Source organism: Salvelinus namaycush, chromosome 26 (genome assembly GCF_016432855.1).
Source record: "Salvelinus namaycush isolate Seneca chromosome 26, SaNama_1.0, whole genome shotgun sequence".
Classification (NCBI taxonomy): Eukaryota; Metazoa; Chordata; class Actinopteri; order Salmoniformes; family Salmonidae; genus Salvelinus; species Salvelinus namaycush.
The window spans coordinates 9361966-9381085 of record NC_052332.1 but is presented as its reverse complement, the minus strand read 5'-3'; the positions used below and the strand labels follow the sequence as shown (position 1 = coordinate 9381085).

Sequence of the window (19120 nt, the reverse complement as noted above, 5' to 3'; positions counted from 1 at the left end):
AGAGACAAGAAATTGGAGCGAGAGAAAGCAAGTCAGAGAGAAATAAGAGAAGGAGGGTACTCAGACAGGTCCTGTGGTTCTAAGCATGTTATCCCAGAAAATCAAAGACTAGCAGCAGGAGGCCAATCAGAGAGCTTGATGTGAATAAAAAGAGAGACTTTCCGTTAACACACACACACACACACACACACACACACACACACACACACACACACACACACACACACACACACACACACACACACACACACACACACACACACACACACACACACACACACACACACACATCTATGGGTGGTGTGGCAATAGTCAAGCTGCTGCTGGGGAAATTGGCAGGGATAAGGGATCAGACACACACACAAGGTAGCCTGAGGATACCTGACCTTTCCTGTGCGGATGGGCAGCCACCTGGCCAACCATTAGACTAGGGGTTCTTCTTCTCTTCTCTTTACCCTGGGAGAATGTCAGCCCAATTATGATCTCTTCTCCAACCTCCACCCCTCTCTCTTCACCTCCACCGCTTTACTTTCCTTTTTCTTCCCTTTATCGCCATATCTGGCAAATTCATACCCGATTAGAGAGGAGTTAGATGAGAGAGCAGGGGCAGAAGAGAGAGAGAGGGGGATGAGAAATGGGAGGGGGTGCAGAGAACGGAAGAAAGAGGGATAGAGAGAGAGGGGGGCATGTAGCTTAGATTCAGTGTCTCGGGAGCAAACTATGACCCCTCCACTCACCTAAATTGAGTAGTGTACTGACTGGGTTAGACAGGGATGCTGGATAAAGCAGAACCTGTTCAATACATGCAAAGGTCTGATCCTAGCTTAGCAACAGGGCTGTGATGAATCTAAATCGTGTGGTTCCTAGAACAGACTAGCAATACTCAAGGAATACAGAAACCTTTGGTAGGGCAGTGTGTGTGTGTGTGTGTGTGTGTGTGTGTGTGTGTGTGTGTGTGTGTGTGTGTGTGTGTGTGTGTGTGTGTGTGTGTGTGTGTGTGTGTGTGTGTGTGTGTGTGTGTGTGTGTGTGTGTGTGTGTGTGTTGTAATCACAGGGCCAGCTGAGACCAGTCTCATAACAGAGTATTACTAGGAACCCCACTCTGCCTCTCTAATACTCCGAGACAAGGGCCTAAAAAGAGCTCCAACCCCCCTTCCCCTCTCTCTCTCTTTCCACCACTCCTCCCTCGTTCGCTCTCTCCTCCGGCCCGCCCCCCTCCTCCCTCGCTTCAGTGCTAATGAGGAAAAACGGGACACTTTCTATATTACTGTCACATCCCATCACCCAGACTATACCTCACTACCACCACAACCTCCCATGCAGAGAAACACGAGGGAGACAGGAAGGAGGGAGTGAAGAGGGAGGGGGAGGGTAGGAGGGAGATGAGCGAGCCCGGAGAAGAAAGTGCAGCTCAACAGATCAGAGTTAATAAACGGAGCAGATGAGGGGAGGCAGAAAGTGGATGGAGAGAGGAAGGGAGGAAGAGGATGGTGGAGAGAGTGGGAGAAGAAAGTGCAGCTCTACAGATCAGAGTTAATAAACGGAGGAGAGGAGAAAGGACAGGGAAAGAGGGGAGAAGTCTATTACCTAATTTAACCAGGATTCACAGTATGTTGCCTGTAAAAAAAAAAGCGCAATGTTTATATGATCCCCTTTCAAACAGTCCCATTTTTACCTCTTTCTTGTTGGCATTTGCCATTTATACATCCAGTGCTTAGCTGGCATCGGGGAGGGCTGGGAGAAGAGACATTTAACTTTGACCCTGTTTTTGTGACAGTTGTCATGGTAACCTGACTAACCCAGCATTGATTAAGTTCTAGATTCCTCCGACAGAATGCACTGCTATAATTTCTTTACATTCACAACAGTAAGTTGGCTATTTTTTGCGCATCATACTTGTAAAAAAAACTATTACCTAAACAGTTAACAGTTTTCAGCTGTGCTAACATAATTGCAAAAAGGTTTTCTGATGATTAGCCTTTTAAAATGATAAACTTGGATTAGCTAACACAACGTGCAATTGGAACACAGGAGCGATGGTTGCTGATAATGGGCCTCTGTTCGCCTATGTAGATATTCCATTAAAAATCAGCAGTTTCCAGCTACAATAGTCATTAACAAGGTTTACACTGTATTTCTGATCAATTTGATGTTATTTTAATTGAAAAAACAAGGACATTTGTAAGTGACCATAAAACTTTTGAATGGTAGTGTATAGGTTATGTTTCAATTTGTTAATTTAAAATTATTTTCAAACAAGTTACATTGTCTAACAACAGTTTGAATTGAGGTGTGTTCTGCCTCCTCATTAATTGACATAGAAGAAGCCCATTTCACTGTTGACGACAATTTATGTTTGAGGCTTTCCTGAGCCGGACAAACTTCTCTCTTCGACTAGAGCCCAAGCACATCCCCAGTGTTTCCCCAGATCAAGTGCGCAGACGTTTGCACAGTCTTGCACAAACCTTTTCCCCCTGGCACATTTTCAGGCTGGCGCTCAGATTGCCTTCATTGTTGTTTTCCTAACAAATAGGGAATAACTTTGGAAATGTGTGTGTTTCTATCAAAGTAAGTGCCTATATAGTGTTTCTAATGTGGCATACCGTATGTACAGAACCAGTCAAAAGTTTGGATGCACCAACTCACTCATGGGTTTATTTATTTACACTTTTTTGGTTACTACATGATTCCATTTGTGTTATTTGATAGTTTTGATGTCTTCACTATTATTCTACAATGTAGAAAATAGTACAAATTTTTAAAAAACTAGAATGAGTAGGTGTGTCCAAACTTTGACTGGTACTGTATGTATGGCGCATAATGTATTTACTGTTTTATTCATGTTTTCAAGTACTGGTGACAAATAAGGCATTCTGATTCTTGCATAGATTGTAATGGACACATATGATGTGTGTAAAATACTTTGTTGAAGGTTGTACTGATTATAATGAGCTAATGCTAAGCTATTTAGCCAACTATGTGTGGCGCCATGTTTGTTGACATTATAAAATGCATTATGGGTGTCACGTAAACGTTTGTCAGACCAAAGATGTTATAACAAAATGAGGTGAAGGGATGGTTCACTCATCTTTCGAATAAACTTCCGGAAGTGGATGAAGGGAAGTGAATGATGGTAGACGACACACCCTCTTCAACATGCATACTGCAAACAGACCAAACTCATCTTGTCTCCTCTTCTTATCTTTGGTTGACGCGAAAAAAACAAACATGGCGGAGCGCACAAACTACCCATCGTCAGATTACTTTCGATTTTTAGAAAGCGTTTAATTCAATTATTTTGATCAATGGTGAGCTCACCTGTGGACTGATTCATTTTAAATAGTAATTGCTATTTGCTAATTCATATTATGGTTTCTGTCAGCTGAGAGTTAGCTAAATATGACCGCTTGTTTTTAATCAATGTCTCCTCAGTTAGCGTTAGGACTAATGTAGCCCACATTTTCCGGTTTGGATGATTGTGTTATGCTGTAGCTACTTCTGTGAATGTCTGAACGTTGCATCGAAAAATAAACTGCTCACAATCAGGACGTTAACGTTGTAAGGACTGTGTTTGTGCAAAATGTTTCTGTGAAAAAAACCAGTGTGGCCAGCTCAAACGCTGACTGTTGCGTCAATCATAACTGGACGTTCTAAATAAGCGTTCTAATCACACCAGTTTGAGCGTACACTGCAGGGACCACTATAGAATGATCACACCCGTGCGTTGGTGCGTTGGTACGTGTCAAACGGTTAATGCGTGCCAAAGTCGGTAAGATTTATAGGCGTTGGCGGGTGTTTTAAACATAATACCGCAACCATGTCTACCTCCCTTGGCGGAAATCAAAGTACCGGCTTCACCTTTCCGATACAAAGAAAAGGCGTTAAAAAGAAAACGGCATGGTTAAGTTGGCGGGTTTCCGTCTTGGTATAAAAGGGATATAAGAGATTAAACTCCAGCAGAAGAGTCTCCCTGCAGACTGTCTTACCTGGCAGCACCTAACTCATAAAGCCTTGTCCATCCCAGGTGTGCGTGTGTGTGTGTGTGTGTGTGTGCACGTGGTGTGTGTGTGTGAGACAGCACTTCGGAGATCAGCTTTCTTGCGTTTTCTCGGGGGCAGTAGTGAGACAGCAGATGTGTGTGTGTGCGTGTGTTGGCATGTGCTTGTTTGCTGGGGTGAAAGTGTTTCTTGTGTTCCCTTCCCATTAAGAGTGTCTCCATCACCACTGAACAATGACAAATCCCAGAGGTCAGAGGTTTAAAGGCCACAGAGACCACTCTTCCTCTCATCAATCCATCCTTCCTCTCTAGTGGTACTTGGAGGAACAGAGGCCTGAGAGTCAATTGATGACAAAACTACCAATACAAAAGACAGTGTTACGCACAAAGAAATGAGAGTTTCTCAAGGGTTCTTTGGGAAGGGTGATGGTTCTATGTGGAACAATAATGACTCAAATAACCTTTTGAGCTTTCCAATGGTTCTTTACAATTCACTCAAAAGGGTTCTTCGCTCTTTTAGTGATAATTTAAATGTAGGGTAGACAGCTCATTAGAATATTTTGAGGTGTGGTTTGCTCACAGCTCTTTTTGTACAACTGTGAGTGAGCGTGCCATTCCAGTTCATCTAATGTGTTGTGTTATGCCATTACACATTACAACTATGGCCAGCGACAGTGTCTTGTGAAAGAGTCATAAATAGCCTTGAGTTACTTGAGAACAGTCGACGAAATCAGTCAGTGGTTCTCAGTTCTCTCCTCAGGGACCCCCAGCTGTTCCAGAGGTAGTCCACTTGATTCACCTTGTCAATTAACACAATAATAACGCCTATGGAGTTTCAACAATATAATATGGCTGACCAGAATAACAAGCCCTGTATGGTTCTTCAAAATGATCTACAAAGAACCTTTCAGATTGAGAAAGATTATTTATAGAACCATTCTCCATAAAGATTCTATAAAGATATAGCCTATATATAGCCCCAAAAAGGGTTGTAAACATAGCGCTGCTTTTTTTGGTGCTATATAGAACCTTTTAAAATGGTTCTTTATAGAACCTTAGGAAAGGGTTCTTTATAGCACCGTACAGGTTCAATTTAGAACCTTATGAGCATGGTTCTTTATTGAGCCTTCAAAAAAGGGTTCTACAGTATTTAGAACCAAAAAGGGTTCCAGCTACGATTACATGCCAAAGAACCCCTTTCTGGTACTATTTAGAACCATTATTTGTTAGTGTGTACATGTCAACATAAACAGGAGCTGGATACAAAAAAAGATAGCTGAAGAAATCAGGACTTCGACATTGCCTGCGTCAGGTGTACCTATTCAATACATCTCGTTACAAAACACTGATTATAACACACACACACTGAATATACTCTGACCCTCAGAATACAGAGCACATTCCATTCCCGGCTATCACAGACAAGAAAAGTAAAAGAAGACGAAGAAAATAAGTCCATCATTCTCTGTTGATGCTGAGATCTCTCTCTTTCTCTAAAGTGTTTCCATAGCAAAATTAGTCAGCGAGAGATAGTGGGAGAGTCTTGGCATTTCCCTTTAGGGCTGGGCAATATGGCCAAAATATCACATCACAATTCTTTTCTCACTTGTGACTGTATTTTATGTTTCTTAATAATAAAAGCTCTAAATATGCTTGAGTAGTGGTTTTAATGGGGCTTTCTCTCTTCTGATTGTTAAATGTTTAAAAAAAGTATAATAATTTACCGCATTTCCTGAAATTTCCGCATTTCCTTCACTCATTTGTTATCATTTCCACAGTGTACCACATTTTTCTGTGTTTGTATGCCTCTATTTTGGGTTTAATAGCCAACACCATAAAGTCCCAAAGGCAAGACAGGAAGCTTTTCCAATAAACGAGGGAAGACAAGCTATTGGACAACCTTTTTTTAAGTATAGAAAAAAGAGAGGGCGTAGAGAGAAGAAAAGAGATTACATCAGCGATTCGGCTGATCGATAACTGTGGCTTAGAAGCCCCAGGCTGAGACTCTAGGGGAGCGGACACGAACCACTCTCACTCTCTCTCTCATCTATTCCCCCTCTCTCCTTCCCTCCTTCTCCTCTACCACTCCCTCTCTTCCTATGGAGGGTATAGTACATTGTATTACAGAGTAGGGTCAGCTGGGAGAGCTAGCTGGGGATGAAAATGAATCCCAGTCTTCCCACAGGCACAGAGTGAGGCGGTGTCTCAAATGGCATCTTATTCCCTAGTGCACTACTTGGGCCGTAGCCCTAGTGTCAGTCAGCCTTACAGCAGAACAACAACAGGAAGCTAGGACCAAACCTCTCCACATCACTGCTGTGGTAAACACACTGTAGTACCATGATAGCTGGAGGAGGGCTTTCATCCAATGTCATCAGCTCCTTGCAGATATGGGGGGGATATATGTGTGTGTGTGTGTGTGTGTGTGTGTGTGTGTGTGTGTGTGTGTGTGTGTGTGTGTGTGTGTGTGTGTGTGTGTGTGTGTGTGTGTGTGTGTGTGTGTGTGTGTGTGTGTGTATGTGTGTGTGTGTATGTGTTTGTGAGTATGTGTGTGTGCGCATGTGAATGTCCTGACCAAGGTAGGAAAACATATTATTTTTTTAAAGTCAGGACTTGTTTCATGTCCTGAATTTGTTAAAATGCTATTTTAAGCTTAAGGGTTAGGTTAATGGTTAGGTTTAGGGTTAGTAGTTAGGGTTAGGTTAAGGGTTAGGTTTAGGGGTTAGGGAAAATAGGATTTTGAGTGGGAATACATTTTTACTCCCCAAAAAGTCCAGAAAATTCTCAAAAACAAAGCTGTGTGAGAGTGTATATTTTCTGGCTCTCTTTGTAAGGGTAATATTGTGCCAGTTGTGACTTCAAAGAAGGTTCTGGATCATTTGGGTGGGGGGGTGGGGGGGTATTTCCCATGCAGACCATTGCTGGTTAGTTCCCCAGTTCCAGGTTTGACTGAAAGGGTAAAGTCAAACTGACAGTTAATGCAATCTGTCCCTCTAGCTCTCCCTTTTCCTCTCTCCTCCATCACTCCCTATTCCTCTCTCGTCATTCCTTTGTCTCTTCCCCCCTCTCGCCATCTCGATACACAGTATCTCTATCGCAGGCATAAACTGTATAGTGAGCGTTGTGGTAGGAACATGTCAAATTCAAAGCAGTTGTTAGAGAGATAATTCTCTAGCATAAGCTACAGAAACATAGTGGGAATATACTGTATGTTTATATTCTGCAAGCATTGCAAAGACGATGACCGGAACTTCATCTCCAGCTGTTCATCATTCATCTCCAGCTGCTGAAATCTTTCCCCGGTTTGACCCATCTGAACCACAGCCTGTGACTGGCTGTCATCTGTGTATGTGTGTCTCCCAGCATAGTGTGTCTCTGAGAGTGACAGGGTGACTGCTTACAGCGATGTGACACAAGTGGGTCACCCAGTCACACGCTGGGCTCTGAGGAGTCGGTCTGTCTGATGGCCTCTCCATCACCTCTCACTGGTCCTGGCCTTCATGACATCACAATCATCACAACTCTCCTCACCAACTAGAATTAAGCAATAAGGCCTGAGGTGCCTTATTGCTATTATAAACGGGTTACCAACGTAATCAGAGCAGTAGAAATACATGTTTTGTCAGACCGGTGGCTGTCAGCCAATCAGCATTCAGGGCTCGAACCACCCAGTTTATAAACAAAAACAACCTCCCAGCCCAGAGCCTAAAGAAAAGTAGAGCACTGTTAAAGACCCAGTAGCTGTCCGCCAACAAGCATCCAAGAAAACCGTCTTGTGCCCTGAGACACTCATTAGCAGCGTGTGTGTTCATCCGTGTGTGCGATTGCACACAGCAGGTTTTAATCGATGAATCGAGCAGACTAGCAGTGCTGCTGCCCCGCAAAGACCGAATTGACCGCTGAGCAAGAAGAGGGGATGTCTGCACTTCATCTAATTAAATAACGAGAGCTCTGCTGCTCGGGGGAGAAGGAGGGTTAGGAGGATAGGAAGGAGAGATGGAAAGATGGAGGGAGGGCGAATTTGTTATCTGACTGACTGATGAAGGGCCACTTAATACCGTCTGTTAGTTTCCTTTACCTCCAAGAGCAGTAAAACAGAAACAATAACAGCAGAAGCAGACACCACCTCTCTGCTTTCTGTTCTCTATGGACAGCTGAGCGCTGCACTCCATAAGTTAAATCATAGGACTCAGATGAGGCCCTGAATAGCCGCTCCGAGACGAGGCGCCTTATTCCTACTTGCCACAACGGGCCGGAGAAGAAGACTCAAATCAATAGTGTTTGCAAAGTCATTTTCACCAACAGAAAAGTGGATGCTGAGAATGCTGCTTGGCGGCACCCCAAGACATTGCCGTCTTGTTGTTGTTGCTGATGTGTGTGTGCTGCGGCTAACGCTGCTGTGTGAGTGCACTGAGACGCTGGTCGGGTCAGAGAGTGGAACAAGCCTCCCGAGGGAAAGGATGGAGAGAGGGATAAAGGTGTGGAGAGGGCGATAAAGGGATGGAGAGAGAAGCACTCGGACCTAGTGTTTTCTGGAACATTCTCAAGACAATGCCCCTAATAAAGCAATTACAAGTCTTCTTCGTGCGTAAACACAAAGGAATTGACCTCCCCTCTGATGTCTTGTTATGTGTGAGTGTGATCCCCAGGCCTACGGCATTGAGTGACTGCCGTGACAACCAAGGCGTCCGGGTGGACGGCGATAAAGAACCGTCAATGACAACCCCTCAAGCATCCCTAGCCTTAGAACGCACTGAGGCATGAGAGAGAGAGGGAGGGAGAAAGAGAACACGAGAGAGGGAGCTATAGAGAGGAAGGGAGAGGGAGAGCGTTGTGGTTTGTTATATATTTCACTCGCTTTGGCAATGTTAATATATGTTTCCCATGTCAATAAAGCCCCTTAAATTGAATTGAAATGTAATTGAAGAGAGAGAGAGAGAGAGAGAGAGAGAGAGGGAAAGAGAGTGTTAGTGAGAGACAGAGAGAGAGAAAGAGAGAGGGCGAGAGAGAAGGCGAGAGAGTGTTAGTGAGAGACAGAGAGAGAAAGCACTAAAAGCGAACCTCCTTCGTGTTAATAAAGAAAACACTGTGTTCATCATCATCACCTAAAAAAACTGCACCAGCCATTCACAACCAACCACAATGTAATCACCAGAGTCCCCTCCAACCCTCCCCAACATAAATCAACAGAGACTAGAGGGGCTACACAGCCTGAGAGAGAGCGAGAGAGAGCGAGTGAGAGAGAGACAGACTCCCTCTGACAGGGCAGGTGGTAGACACGTCTCTCCAACCCAATGACTGTAATCATAATTAACCAGCTGATCGTGACGCTCCACCGAGGAAAGTCTGTCTCCATGCTATCTTAAGTTAACGGCGCTAATGTTACCACAACTGACTTCACATCAGCATCATTAGAATCAACAGCAGGGTGAAGGGATGAGTGAGTAGGTAGGTAGAGGATCAAACGGTTTAGAAATGTTCTGTAGACACTACATCGGCACAGTCACAAGACGAAATAATAAACAAGACGGGTTGTAAAACAGCCAGACATAATACAAAGAAGCTGTTATTTAGGGGCTCCCGAGTGACGCAGCGGTCTAAGGCACTGCATCTCAGTGCTAGAGGTGTCACCACAGACACCCTGCTTCAATTCCAGGCTGTATCACAACCGGTCGTGATTGGGAGTCCCATAGGGTGGTGCACAATTGGCCCAGCGTCGTCCAGGTAATTGGTAGGCCGTCAAAGGAAAAAATGATTTGTTCTTAACTGACTTGCCTAGTTAAATTAAATAAAAAAAAAATGAATGCGATAACAAAAACAACCAGCTGAATGAACTTTGGCTGTCCAGATAAGATGGCAGATTCCTTCAAATGAAAAATACGATGGGTTCCACAAATATTTTGTAGATGTGTATTTGGTTGCTGCGGTCAAGGAGCAGTCGTAGACTTGGATGAAAAAGACAGCCAGCAGATGAAGTTAATCCTAAAAATAACTGAAAGATGAGCTGAGCGGAAGGAAGTTTGGCCCAAGGCTTAATCTGTAGCTCGTATAAAGGACAAACCACACAGCGTAAATCAGGATATGAATATACACAGCATAGTATTAGGACTGGGTCAAATATAGTTTGGAATATTTTTTGGGACTATTAGTTGTTGTGTTGTTGTGTTGTTGTGTTGTGGTGCTGTGGGCTACAATCTGTGTAGTGCTCCATCGAGAATGTAGCCTAGGATTCGAGGGTAATCTAGTGCTAAGAAATTGTACTGCATGTGTGCACACATGAAATGGCCAAACCAGTGGGGACAAACAACATCATATCTAAGTTTCCCTTAATTAGTTAAATCCTTTTAGAAGGAGGGTAGTTTGCTTGTCTGACCACAGCTGAAGCCAACCAAACTAACATCCAAACGGAAAACAGCTTCACTTGAATTAATCAGTCAATACATTCTTGACCAGGCTACCAGTCTATCCCTTTAAAGGCTATTACTGGCTTTTAAATTATTAGTCTGGTCGCAATAAACATTTGTAGAGCGAATGAGGGGAATACTTCCGTTGGGATTGTGTGATCTACCAAACCTGTAGATTTGTGGAGGAAAATAAAGACGTCCCGGTGTAAATCAACCTTGAAACTGCTTCTCTCCGCTGGTATTAAAGTTTAACGACCTGTCTCCATTTAAGACGACAGGCAGAGGGAGGAAGGAGGTAAGGGAGAAAGAGGAGGGAGGGAGGAGAGAGGTAAGGGAGAGGCGAAAGTTGAACACTTTTCAGGGACACTGTAATTAATTAGGTCTAATTAACAGTGTGACCATCTCTCCAGAGACCTATAGTACCTTTGTAACGTGTGTGTGTGTGTGTGTGTGTGTGTGAACCCAACCCAGAACAGGGACAGCGACAGTCTACTGTGGTTCAGGGGGACCTCTTAAGTACTAATTGCTCATCACGGCAGTCTCGCTCTAAAGTCAGAGAGAGAAAGCCAGGGAGCTTCAACTGGAGAACAACATGAAGAGATAAAAGAGCAATTAATCCTTCTCTTACCGAGGCAGCAGCCAACGAATTGTGCATACGACTCATGACAGGAAGTGCAGTAGATAACCAATAAGACAGCTCGAGCAAGAGCGAGAGAGCGAGAGGGCGCGTTAGTGTGGTAAAGTGTAGACTGCTGAATGGATGAGAGATAATCTCTCCAAAATGCCCCCCGTTGTGGTAGACTTAAAAAGGACTAAAGTAGACTTGCCAAGACTGCAGTGGGTTAATCTAGGCCTAATAACACAACAGCTAACACCCAGCACGTCTCTTCTGTTATGTTCTGTTATGTTGAACATCCGTCCCAAACATCTCTGAGCTGTACAACCCTGCAGGAGAGTGAACTAAGGAGAACTGAGGATGGATTAAACGCTAAGTTGGGATGTAATACTTCCTCTGTTGAACTAACATGTGGCCATCTACTCCAAAAGGAAAAAGGCAAGACTCTCTGTTGAACGAACAAGAAATCACCTGCCTGGCCGGGTCAAAGTACAAAAAAATGCATTTCGTCAAGTTTGGCCACATTCATTGGCTTCACTTGCCTTCAGTTTGAACCTGGTGACACAGAATAACACTGTAATACAGAACACAGGCTGAGTTCTAACACCTACATGTTGAGGATGAAAGATAAGTAAGAGACCTTACTTAGCCAACACTCCTGATGCAGTTGCTACCTTGAGCAAAGCATTTTACGGGAAACATTGACCGCGGATTTAGCCAAAACATGTGTCAAATAAAAGTAAATGTGTATGTAAGAAAGAGTAGTCTTGACGATCGGCAGTTAATATAACAATAAGCGACTTACAGTCGTGTATGAATACATAGTTCCTACCTTGGCCTTGCCGGTGCTCTGTAGAATGTGGACCAGGGCAGAAGCCATCTCCTCCTTGTTCTTCACACTGATGCCAGGCTCCAGCACAGAGCACAGCAACATGTAGTTATTGGTGGTGTACTCTGCAAACTCCTTATACATCTCCATAGGCAGGATGTTCATGCTCTGGTAGCAGGCCTTGATCCGGATCATGGGGCCTGGCGTCTTACCCTTATTGGGCGTCGGCGTGCTCACAGAGTACCACTTCTCCATGAACTGCCTCCCAGTCACCGCGGCGACGGGGATGTTGACCAGTCCAATGTAGTTGTTCTTGTCTTTCTTCTTCTTCTTGTCCGAGTCCTTGTAGAGGTGGGCCGTGATGCTTTTGACGGCCGGGAGGTTGTTGAACTCAAAGTGCTCGCCCCAGAAGACGTTGTCGGTCTTGAGCTTGCAGGTGGTGCGGGCGTACAGCGCGTCGTCCAGACAGAGCTCGCAGAAGTACTTCTTCTTGGCAGGAAGGTCCTTGGCTTCGATGATCCACAGCTTCAGCATGTTCTCCACCCGGCGGCTGTTGTCCTGTGTGTGGATAGAGAGAGGGAGGGCTGGGTTTAGGGGTGGATCACAGACCTGGGTCTAGACTCTTGTACATACTCACTGTAACTCAAATACTTTCAAATATTTGAGGGAGCGGAGAGGGGTGGTTAGGGTCAGTGGTAGCCAGATCTGGATCTAATACAAATCTCAAATAGTGTGCAGGTATATTGGTGCCACTAGTAGTTTTCTATGGGAATGTGGTGCTTCTCTCAGTAAACATTGTAGTTTCCGAGCCTTCCAAAAAACGAAAAATAACAGCATATCTAAAATATTTAAAAATACTTGAGGTGTGCTTGATTAAAGCTTGACTCACTGGAGTGCAGGGAGGGTGGGTGAAGATTAGCATATAACGGGCAATTAAGATGTTAAACCCCCCCCCCCCCCAAATTATAAAAAATAAATAAGATGTTAAACATTAATAAGCAGATCGATAGCTGATTAAAATGCACATGTTAATGGGCCTGCACGGTAGCTACTGCATATAAACACAGTTCATTATGCAAATTTAATTTAACCAGTAAAACAATAAGTATCTCATGAATAGAACTCTGAAACTGGCTTTCTGACTATTTTGGATATGACACGTCATTTAACACCCACCACAAAGACTTTCCTCCCCTTTTCTTGTTTGAAAAAACGCCTTAACATCTGTTTCTCCCGCTGATGTTTACGGACAGACATGCAAACTTACACTGTATCTAATCTGTGGAAAATCACAAAATAATTAAAAACTTGTAAGGTTGAGATGGAAAAATTCATATCTGTGCCAGGAGAGTATTTTGAGAAGAAGAAAAAAGGCAAAGGTTCAAGCCAAACTTTCTCCTGAAAGTTCTAATTAGCAAGTCGTTTGCTAAATAAAGAAAGATGAAAGCGGGAAAGTGCTGTCAGATTAGCATGGGGGGGGGGGGGCTTGACGCAGGGAGCCATATGTTAGCCGCTCGCCTGCCGGCTTTCTGCGCTGTTGTGATTAAAGGAAAACATTTGGAGCCGAGAGGAAAGCGACGGAGGGGAACGGCGAGCGAGAGAAAGAGAGAGCATTGGGACCTCTGTTGGGACCTCTATTTGACACTGGCAGTCTGGAGACTGTTTGGACTGTGTCCCTTTACAGATCTGTCTCTCTGTCTCACTGGGAGTGCCATCACACCACTGCGGATGTACCAGACCGTGTTGATGAACCAACTGCCTCGGTCTAAATGTCTGACTCAATGGCTCAATTCCAATTAGGTCACTTGGCTATCTTTCCTGGGCCCTTGTTGAGTTGTGAGCGATAGGTTCGGAATCCAGACGGTCTCTGTCTGTACTTGAACTAGATTATCCCCTTCCTTTGTCAGAAGCCTGACAAAGACCTTCTGGTGCAACAGTGTCTGGTTAAAACAACAGCAGGCTCCAACAGTGCGTAGGCATCTATTTCTTTTATTTAATGAACCTACACTTGGTCAATCATGTCTCACCTTGTTGGGGTGGACGGCTCTCCTCAGGTTCTCCATCCATTTGTCCCTTTCGGCTGACGATCGACAGGAGAAACATTTAGTTCCCGTTGAAGTGGTGACCTGAAACACAGAGAAACACAGTGACTACTGTCCTTCATACATGGGAAAAACAGATACAGGGCACAGGACATAGTTGTACGACTATTGTACAACTAATCTGATCTTGGCTTAAGAATACTAGACTACACACACACACACACACACACACACACACACACTCTGTGCGGTGAGATGAGGTGTCTGACCGAGGGTTGGTGGAGCTGAAAGAGGAATGATGCAATTGGACAGAATCCTCTGTGGTGATTGGACATAAGAGAGAACGAGAGAGAGAGAACGAGAGAGAATATACTAGAGAGAGAAAAAAAGCGAGAGAAAGAGAGAGCATATGCGAGAGAAAAGAAAGGGCGAGCGAGAGAGGTGATAGAGAACGGTGAAGGCCTCTTCAGTCCACGCTAGACAATGGCTGGTTATTTTTCACTCTCAGCCTGCTCACACAGTGCTCGTGGAGTGCTTAGTCACTCACTTTCCTCTCCTCTCAGTGCCGTGTCTACTGCCAGCAGGGCTCGTTTTAGAGCCGCGGTCCTGCTGTGTGCGTGTGCGTATGGTAATTGGGCTCATCTCAAGGCAGTGCTCCTGTGGTGTGTGTGTGTGTGTGTGTGTGTGTGTGTGTGTGTGTGTGTGTGTGTGTGTGTGTGTGTGTGTGTGTGTGTGTGTGTGTGTGTGTGACAGTGTGCTCTCAATGAAGAGGGCCTTGCCAGGTGTATTATGTGGGTGTGTGTTCAAGTGAATGTGTCTCTAGTGTTTATCTCTCTCATTGAAGAAATATCTTTAAAAAAGCTCATTTTGTGTATACAAGCGTGTGTGCACTTGTGTGTCTGCACATTTGCAGCCCCTCAAAGCAGTTATCCTGGCCCTAGATGCTGTGAGTATGTGAGTGCACGCGTGTTTGTGAATGTGTGTGCATACGCTTGTGTGTGCCCGCTTACTGCATGTGCGTCAGTGTGTGTGTCTGCCTGTGTGTGTGTGTGTGTGTGTGTGTGTGTGTGTGTGTGTTTCCATGTGTTCTGACCCTCACCTCGAAGCAGTAGTCCTGTCCGAGGATGGAGCTGTGAACAGGTTTGATGAGCACCTCATCCTCCATGCTGAGGTCCACGGCCTCCACAGCACTACCGGGGCTGAGCAACGACTCGTGGCTGCGAGACTCCTTCAGCCTCGGCATCAGATGAGATCTGGAGGGGGAGGGAAAGAGGGGGGGGGGGGGAGTTAGTTAACACGCATGGGTGAGAGGGTGGGTGTGTGTGTGTGTGTGAGAGAGAAAGAGAGAGAGGGGAAGAGAGAGAGAGATGTGTGTGTGAAAAGAGAAGACACTGTAAGTGAGGTAGAGAGAAAGCCATGGGTATGCTCCTAAGTCCTTTCTCAATGTCGGCAGGGGACACCCTCAGTCCTCAGCTCAGCCCTACATATACAGGTAACTGACAAAATAATGGAAACACTTGAGTAAATGAGTTATACAAAGTATATTGAAAGCAGGTGCTGGTTCCTGAGTTAATTAAGCAATTAACATCCCATCATGCTTAGGGTCATGTATAAAAATGCTGGGCAGGCCATTCTTTTGGATACCATGGCAATGCCTCCATATGATGACAATGTCCCCATCCACAGGACACGAGTGGTCACTGAGTGGTTTGATGAGCATGAAAACGATGTAAACCATATGCCATGGCCGTCTCAGTCAACAGATCTCAACCCAATTGAACACTTATGGGAGATTCTGGAGCGACGCCTGAGACAGCGTTTTTCACCACCATCAACAAAAAACCAAATGATGCACGGATTCTCATGGAAGAATGGTGGGCCTTGCCAGGTGTATTATGTGGGTGTGTGTTCAAGTGAATGTGTCCCACACAGTGCTATCCCTCAAATAGAGTTCCAGACACTTTAGAATCTATGCCAAGGTGCATTGATGCTGTTCTGGCTCGTGGGTGGCCCAACGGGGCGGCAGGTAGCCTAGTGGTTAGAGTGTTGGACTTGTAACCGAAAGGTTGCAAGATCGACTCCCCGAGCGGACAAGGTACAAATCTGTCATTCTGCCCCTGAACAAGGCAGTTAACCCACTGTTCCTAGGCCGTCACTGAAAATAAGAATTTGTTCATAACTAATAACTAACTTAAAAAAAAAAAATGCCCTATGAAAGTTTCCTTTATTTTGCCAGTTACCTGTACACAGTCTTAAATCAACACATGTTCCCCATCACATTCAGCTAACATGTTCTCAGGTACTTTGAGAAATCTCTCTTTCGTCATCTCTGTTAAACAACAACTATATATTGTGTTGTGCCCTGTTTTGCCTTCGATCTACCTCTCAAACCATATGCTGTTTAATCTTATTGTCTATATACAGCGAGTGAAGTGTTGTAAAGAAAAGCATGGTCATTCACAGGAGACAACTCATTTTTGGTTTTCTGTTGTCAGAAGGAGAATATTATTCAATTTTCCCCCAAAATTGGCAGACATATACAAAAAAACGATATACAGTATATGCAAATTATTGAATGAGGAAATGTATGCTCGTTAAGATAGGGACAATTGTTTAATTACTGTGTTGTTTTACGCAGCTCTGCACACACACACACACACACACACACTTCTGTACCAGCTAGCTGACTACAATGCTCTTGAGTGCTCACACTCAGTACATTCAGTTCAAATAAAGACTGACTTAAAGCCCGCATCCATCTTTCAGCCACAGAAGAATGGAAAAACAAAGAGGTTTCTTTTGGCACGGTGTTTGATATCGACCCACTTGCTCTGTCTGAGAGAGTGCTTTCTACTGCCACCTGAAAACACACAAAAGACAGTTCTGTTCAGTTACAGTTCTATGGGGATAATATAGTCTGAGATAAGATGGTAGTGCTACAGAAGCTGAGGGAGGTTTCCATTAACACATATAAGTCCACAATCGTATCATGGCCACTTTTGATGATGTCACACCGACAGTCAACAATACAGCCCAAATCAAAATCCTACTATATACAGTATGATCTTATGAGATACGTATAAAGCCACTGGAAAGCGCACACAATACTGGGACACTTTAAAGGCCACCATTGATGATGTCATCACAGAGGGAAGAATGGTTAAGCCAGCTATAGAATCAAGCACCTGCATCAGCCAATGAAAAGGCTCCATCACAGGTATAATACTGACAGTAAATGAAACATAATATTCTGCACAATATTTGAGTGCCCTACCAAGCTAATTACCGTTTTGTCCTAACCGGCTAATTAGCGCGAAGCATCCACATTTCTGTTGTCCCTCAATTTAAAACACAATCAACAGCTATACCACCTATATATGTTAATTGACATGTAAGCACTACGCCTCTTAGAGAGATCGAGAAGGAGAGCTGCGCCATTTTTCCACATTTTGTTGTGTTACAGCCTGAATTTAAAATGAATTACATTGAGATAGCAACAATGTCAAAGTGGAGTTTTGTTTTTAGAAATGTCAACAAACGTCTTGAGTCAATAAGTGTTCAACCGCTTTGGTATGGCAAGTTTACATACGTTCAGGAGGAAGAATTTGCTTAACAAGTCACATAATAAGTTGCATGGATTCACTCTGTGTGCAATAATAGTGTTTAACGAGATTTTTTCAATAATTACCCCATCTCTGTACCCCACACATACAATTATCTGTAGGCTCCCTCCATCAAATAGAGAATTTCAAGCACAGATTCAACCGCAAAGACCAGGGAGGTTTTCCAATGACTCGCAAAGAAGGGCATCTATTGGAAGATCGGTAAAAAAAAATGCTGACAATTTTTTAAATTTTATTTCACCTTTATTTAACCAGGTAGTATTGGAAGCTATTTTGTAGATGACATCGCCGAAGTCGAGGATCGGTAGGATAGTCAGTTTTACTAGGGTAAGTTTGGCGGTGTGAGTGAAGGAGGCTTTGTTGCGAAATAGAAAGCCAATTCTAGATTTGATTTTGGATTGGAGATGTTTAATATGAGTCTGGAAGGAGAATGAATATCCCTTTACACTTTGGATGGTGTATCAGTACACACTAGTCACCCTAGGAAGGAAACCGCATAGGGGTTTCACCATGAGGCCAATGGCAAAGAAAATAACTTTTTGTCCTGAATACAAGGCATCATGTTTGGGGCAAATCCAACACATCACATCATTGAGTACCAATCTTCATATTTTTAAGCTTGGTGGTGGCTGCATGATGTTATGGATATGCTCGTCATCGGCAAGGGCTATGGAGTTTTTTGAAGGGGATAAATTATGAATAGAGCTAAGCACAGGCAAAATCCTAGAGGAAAACCTGGTTCATTCTGCTGTCCAACAGACACTGGGAGACAAATTCACCTTTCAGCAGGATAATAACCTAAAACACAAGGCCAAATATAAACTGGAGTTGCTTACCAAGACGACATTGAACGTTCTTTAGTGGCCTAGTAACAGTTTTGCCTTATATTGGCTTGAAAATCTATGGCAAGACTTGATAATGGCTGTCTAGCAATGATCAACAACCAACTTGACAGAGCTTGAAGAGTTTAAAAAAGAATAATGGACAAATAATGTACAATCCAGGTGTGCAAAGCTCTTAGAGACTCACCTAAAAAGACTCAACAATGTAATCCAGCCAAAGGTGATTCTAACATGTATTGCCTCATGGGGTTGAATACTTAACTAATCAAGGAACACCTATGTGAGATTGCTGTTCATTGTTGAACGCTGAGCTGTAGTCAACATAGTGCCCACAAAGCTCATCACTAAGCTAAGGACCCTAGGACTAAACACCTCCCTCTGCAACTGGATCTTGGACTTCCTGACGGGCTGTCCCCAGGTGGTAAGGGTAGGCAACAACACATCTGCCACGCTGATGTTCAACACTGGGGACCCTCAGGGGTAAGTGCTTAGTCCCCTCCTGTACTCCCTGTTCAACCACGACTGTGATTCTTCACCCACGATTGAGATTCTTCAAAGTAGCCACCCTTCGACTTGATGACAGCTTTGCACACTCTTGGCATTCTCTCAATCAGCTTCATGAGGTAGTCACCTGGAATGCATTTCAATTAACAGGTGTGCCTTGTTAAAAGTTAATTTGGGGAATTTCTTTCCTTCTGAATGCGTTTGAGCCAATCAGTTGTGTGGTGACAAGGTAGGTGTGGTATACAGAAGATAGCCCTATTTGG

The 19120-nt window shown here is 44.0% G+C and overlaps 1 protein-coding gene across 1 annotated transcript in view; it reads right to left on the bottom strand.

Annotated features, from left to right (window-relative positions):
• The window catches only part of LOC120021613 (disabled homolog 2-interacting protein-like), a 41385-nt gene extending 26250 nt beyond the window's left edge, over positions 1 to 15135 (bottom strand). The window contains exons 1-3 of the mRNA XM_038965415.1: positions 14988 to 15135; positions 13874 to 13972; positions 11850 to 12404 (exon numbers count right to left, since the gene is read on the bottom strand). Coding sequence (XP_038821343.1) covers positions 11850 to 12404; positions 13874 to 13972; positions 14988 to 15131 — 798 coding nt within the window. The 5' untranslated portion in view covers positions 15132 to 15135. The remainder of the gene's footprint in view (positions 1 to 11849; positions 12405 to 13873; positions 13973 to 14987) is intronic.
• Positions 15136 to 19120: the final 3985 nt, after the last annotated feature.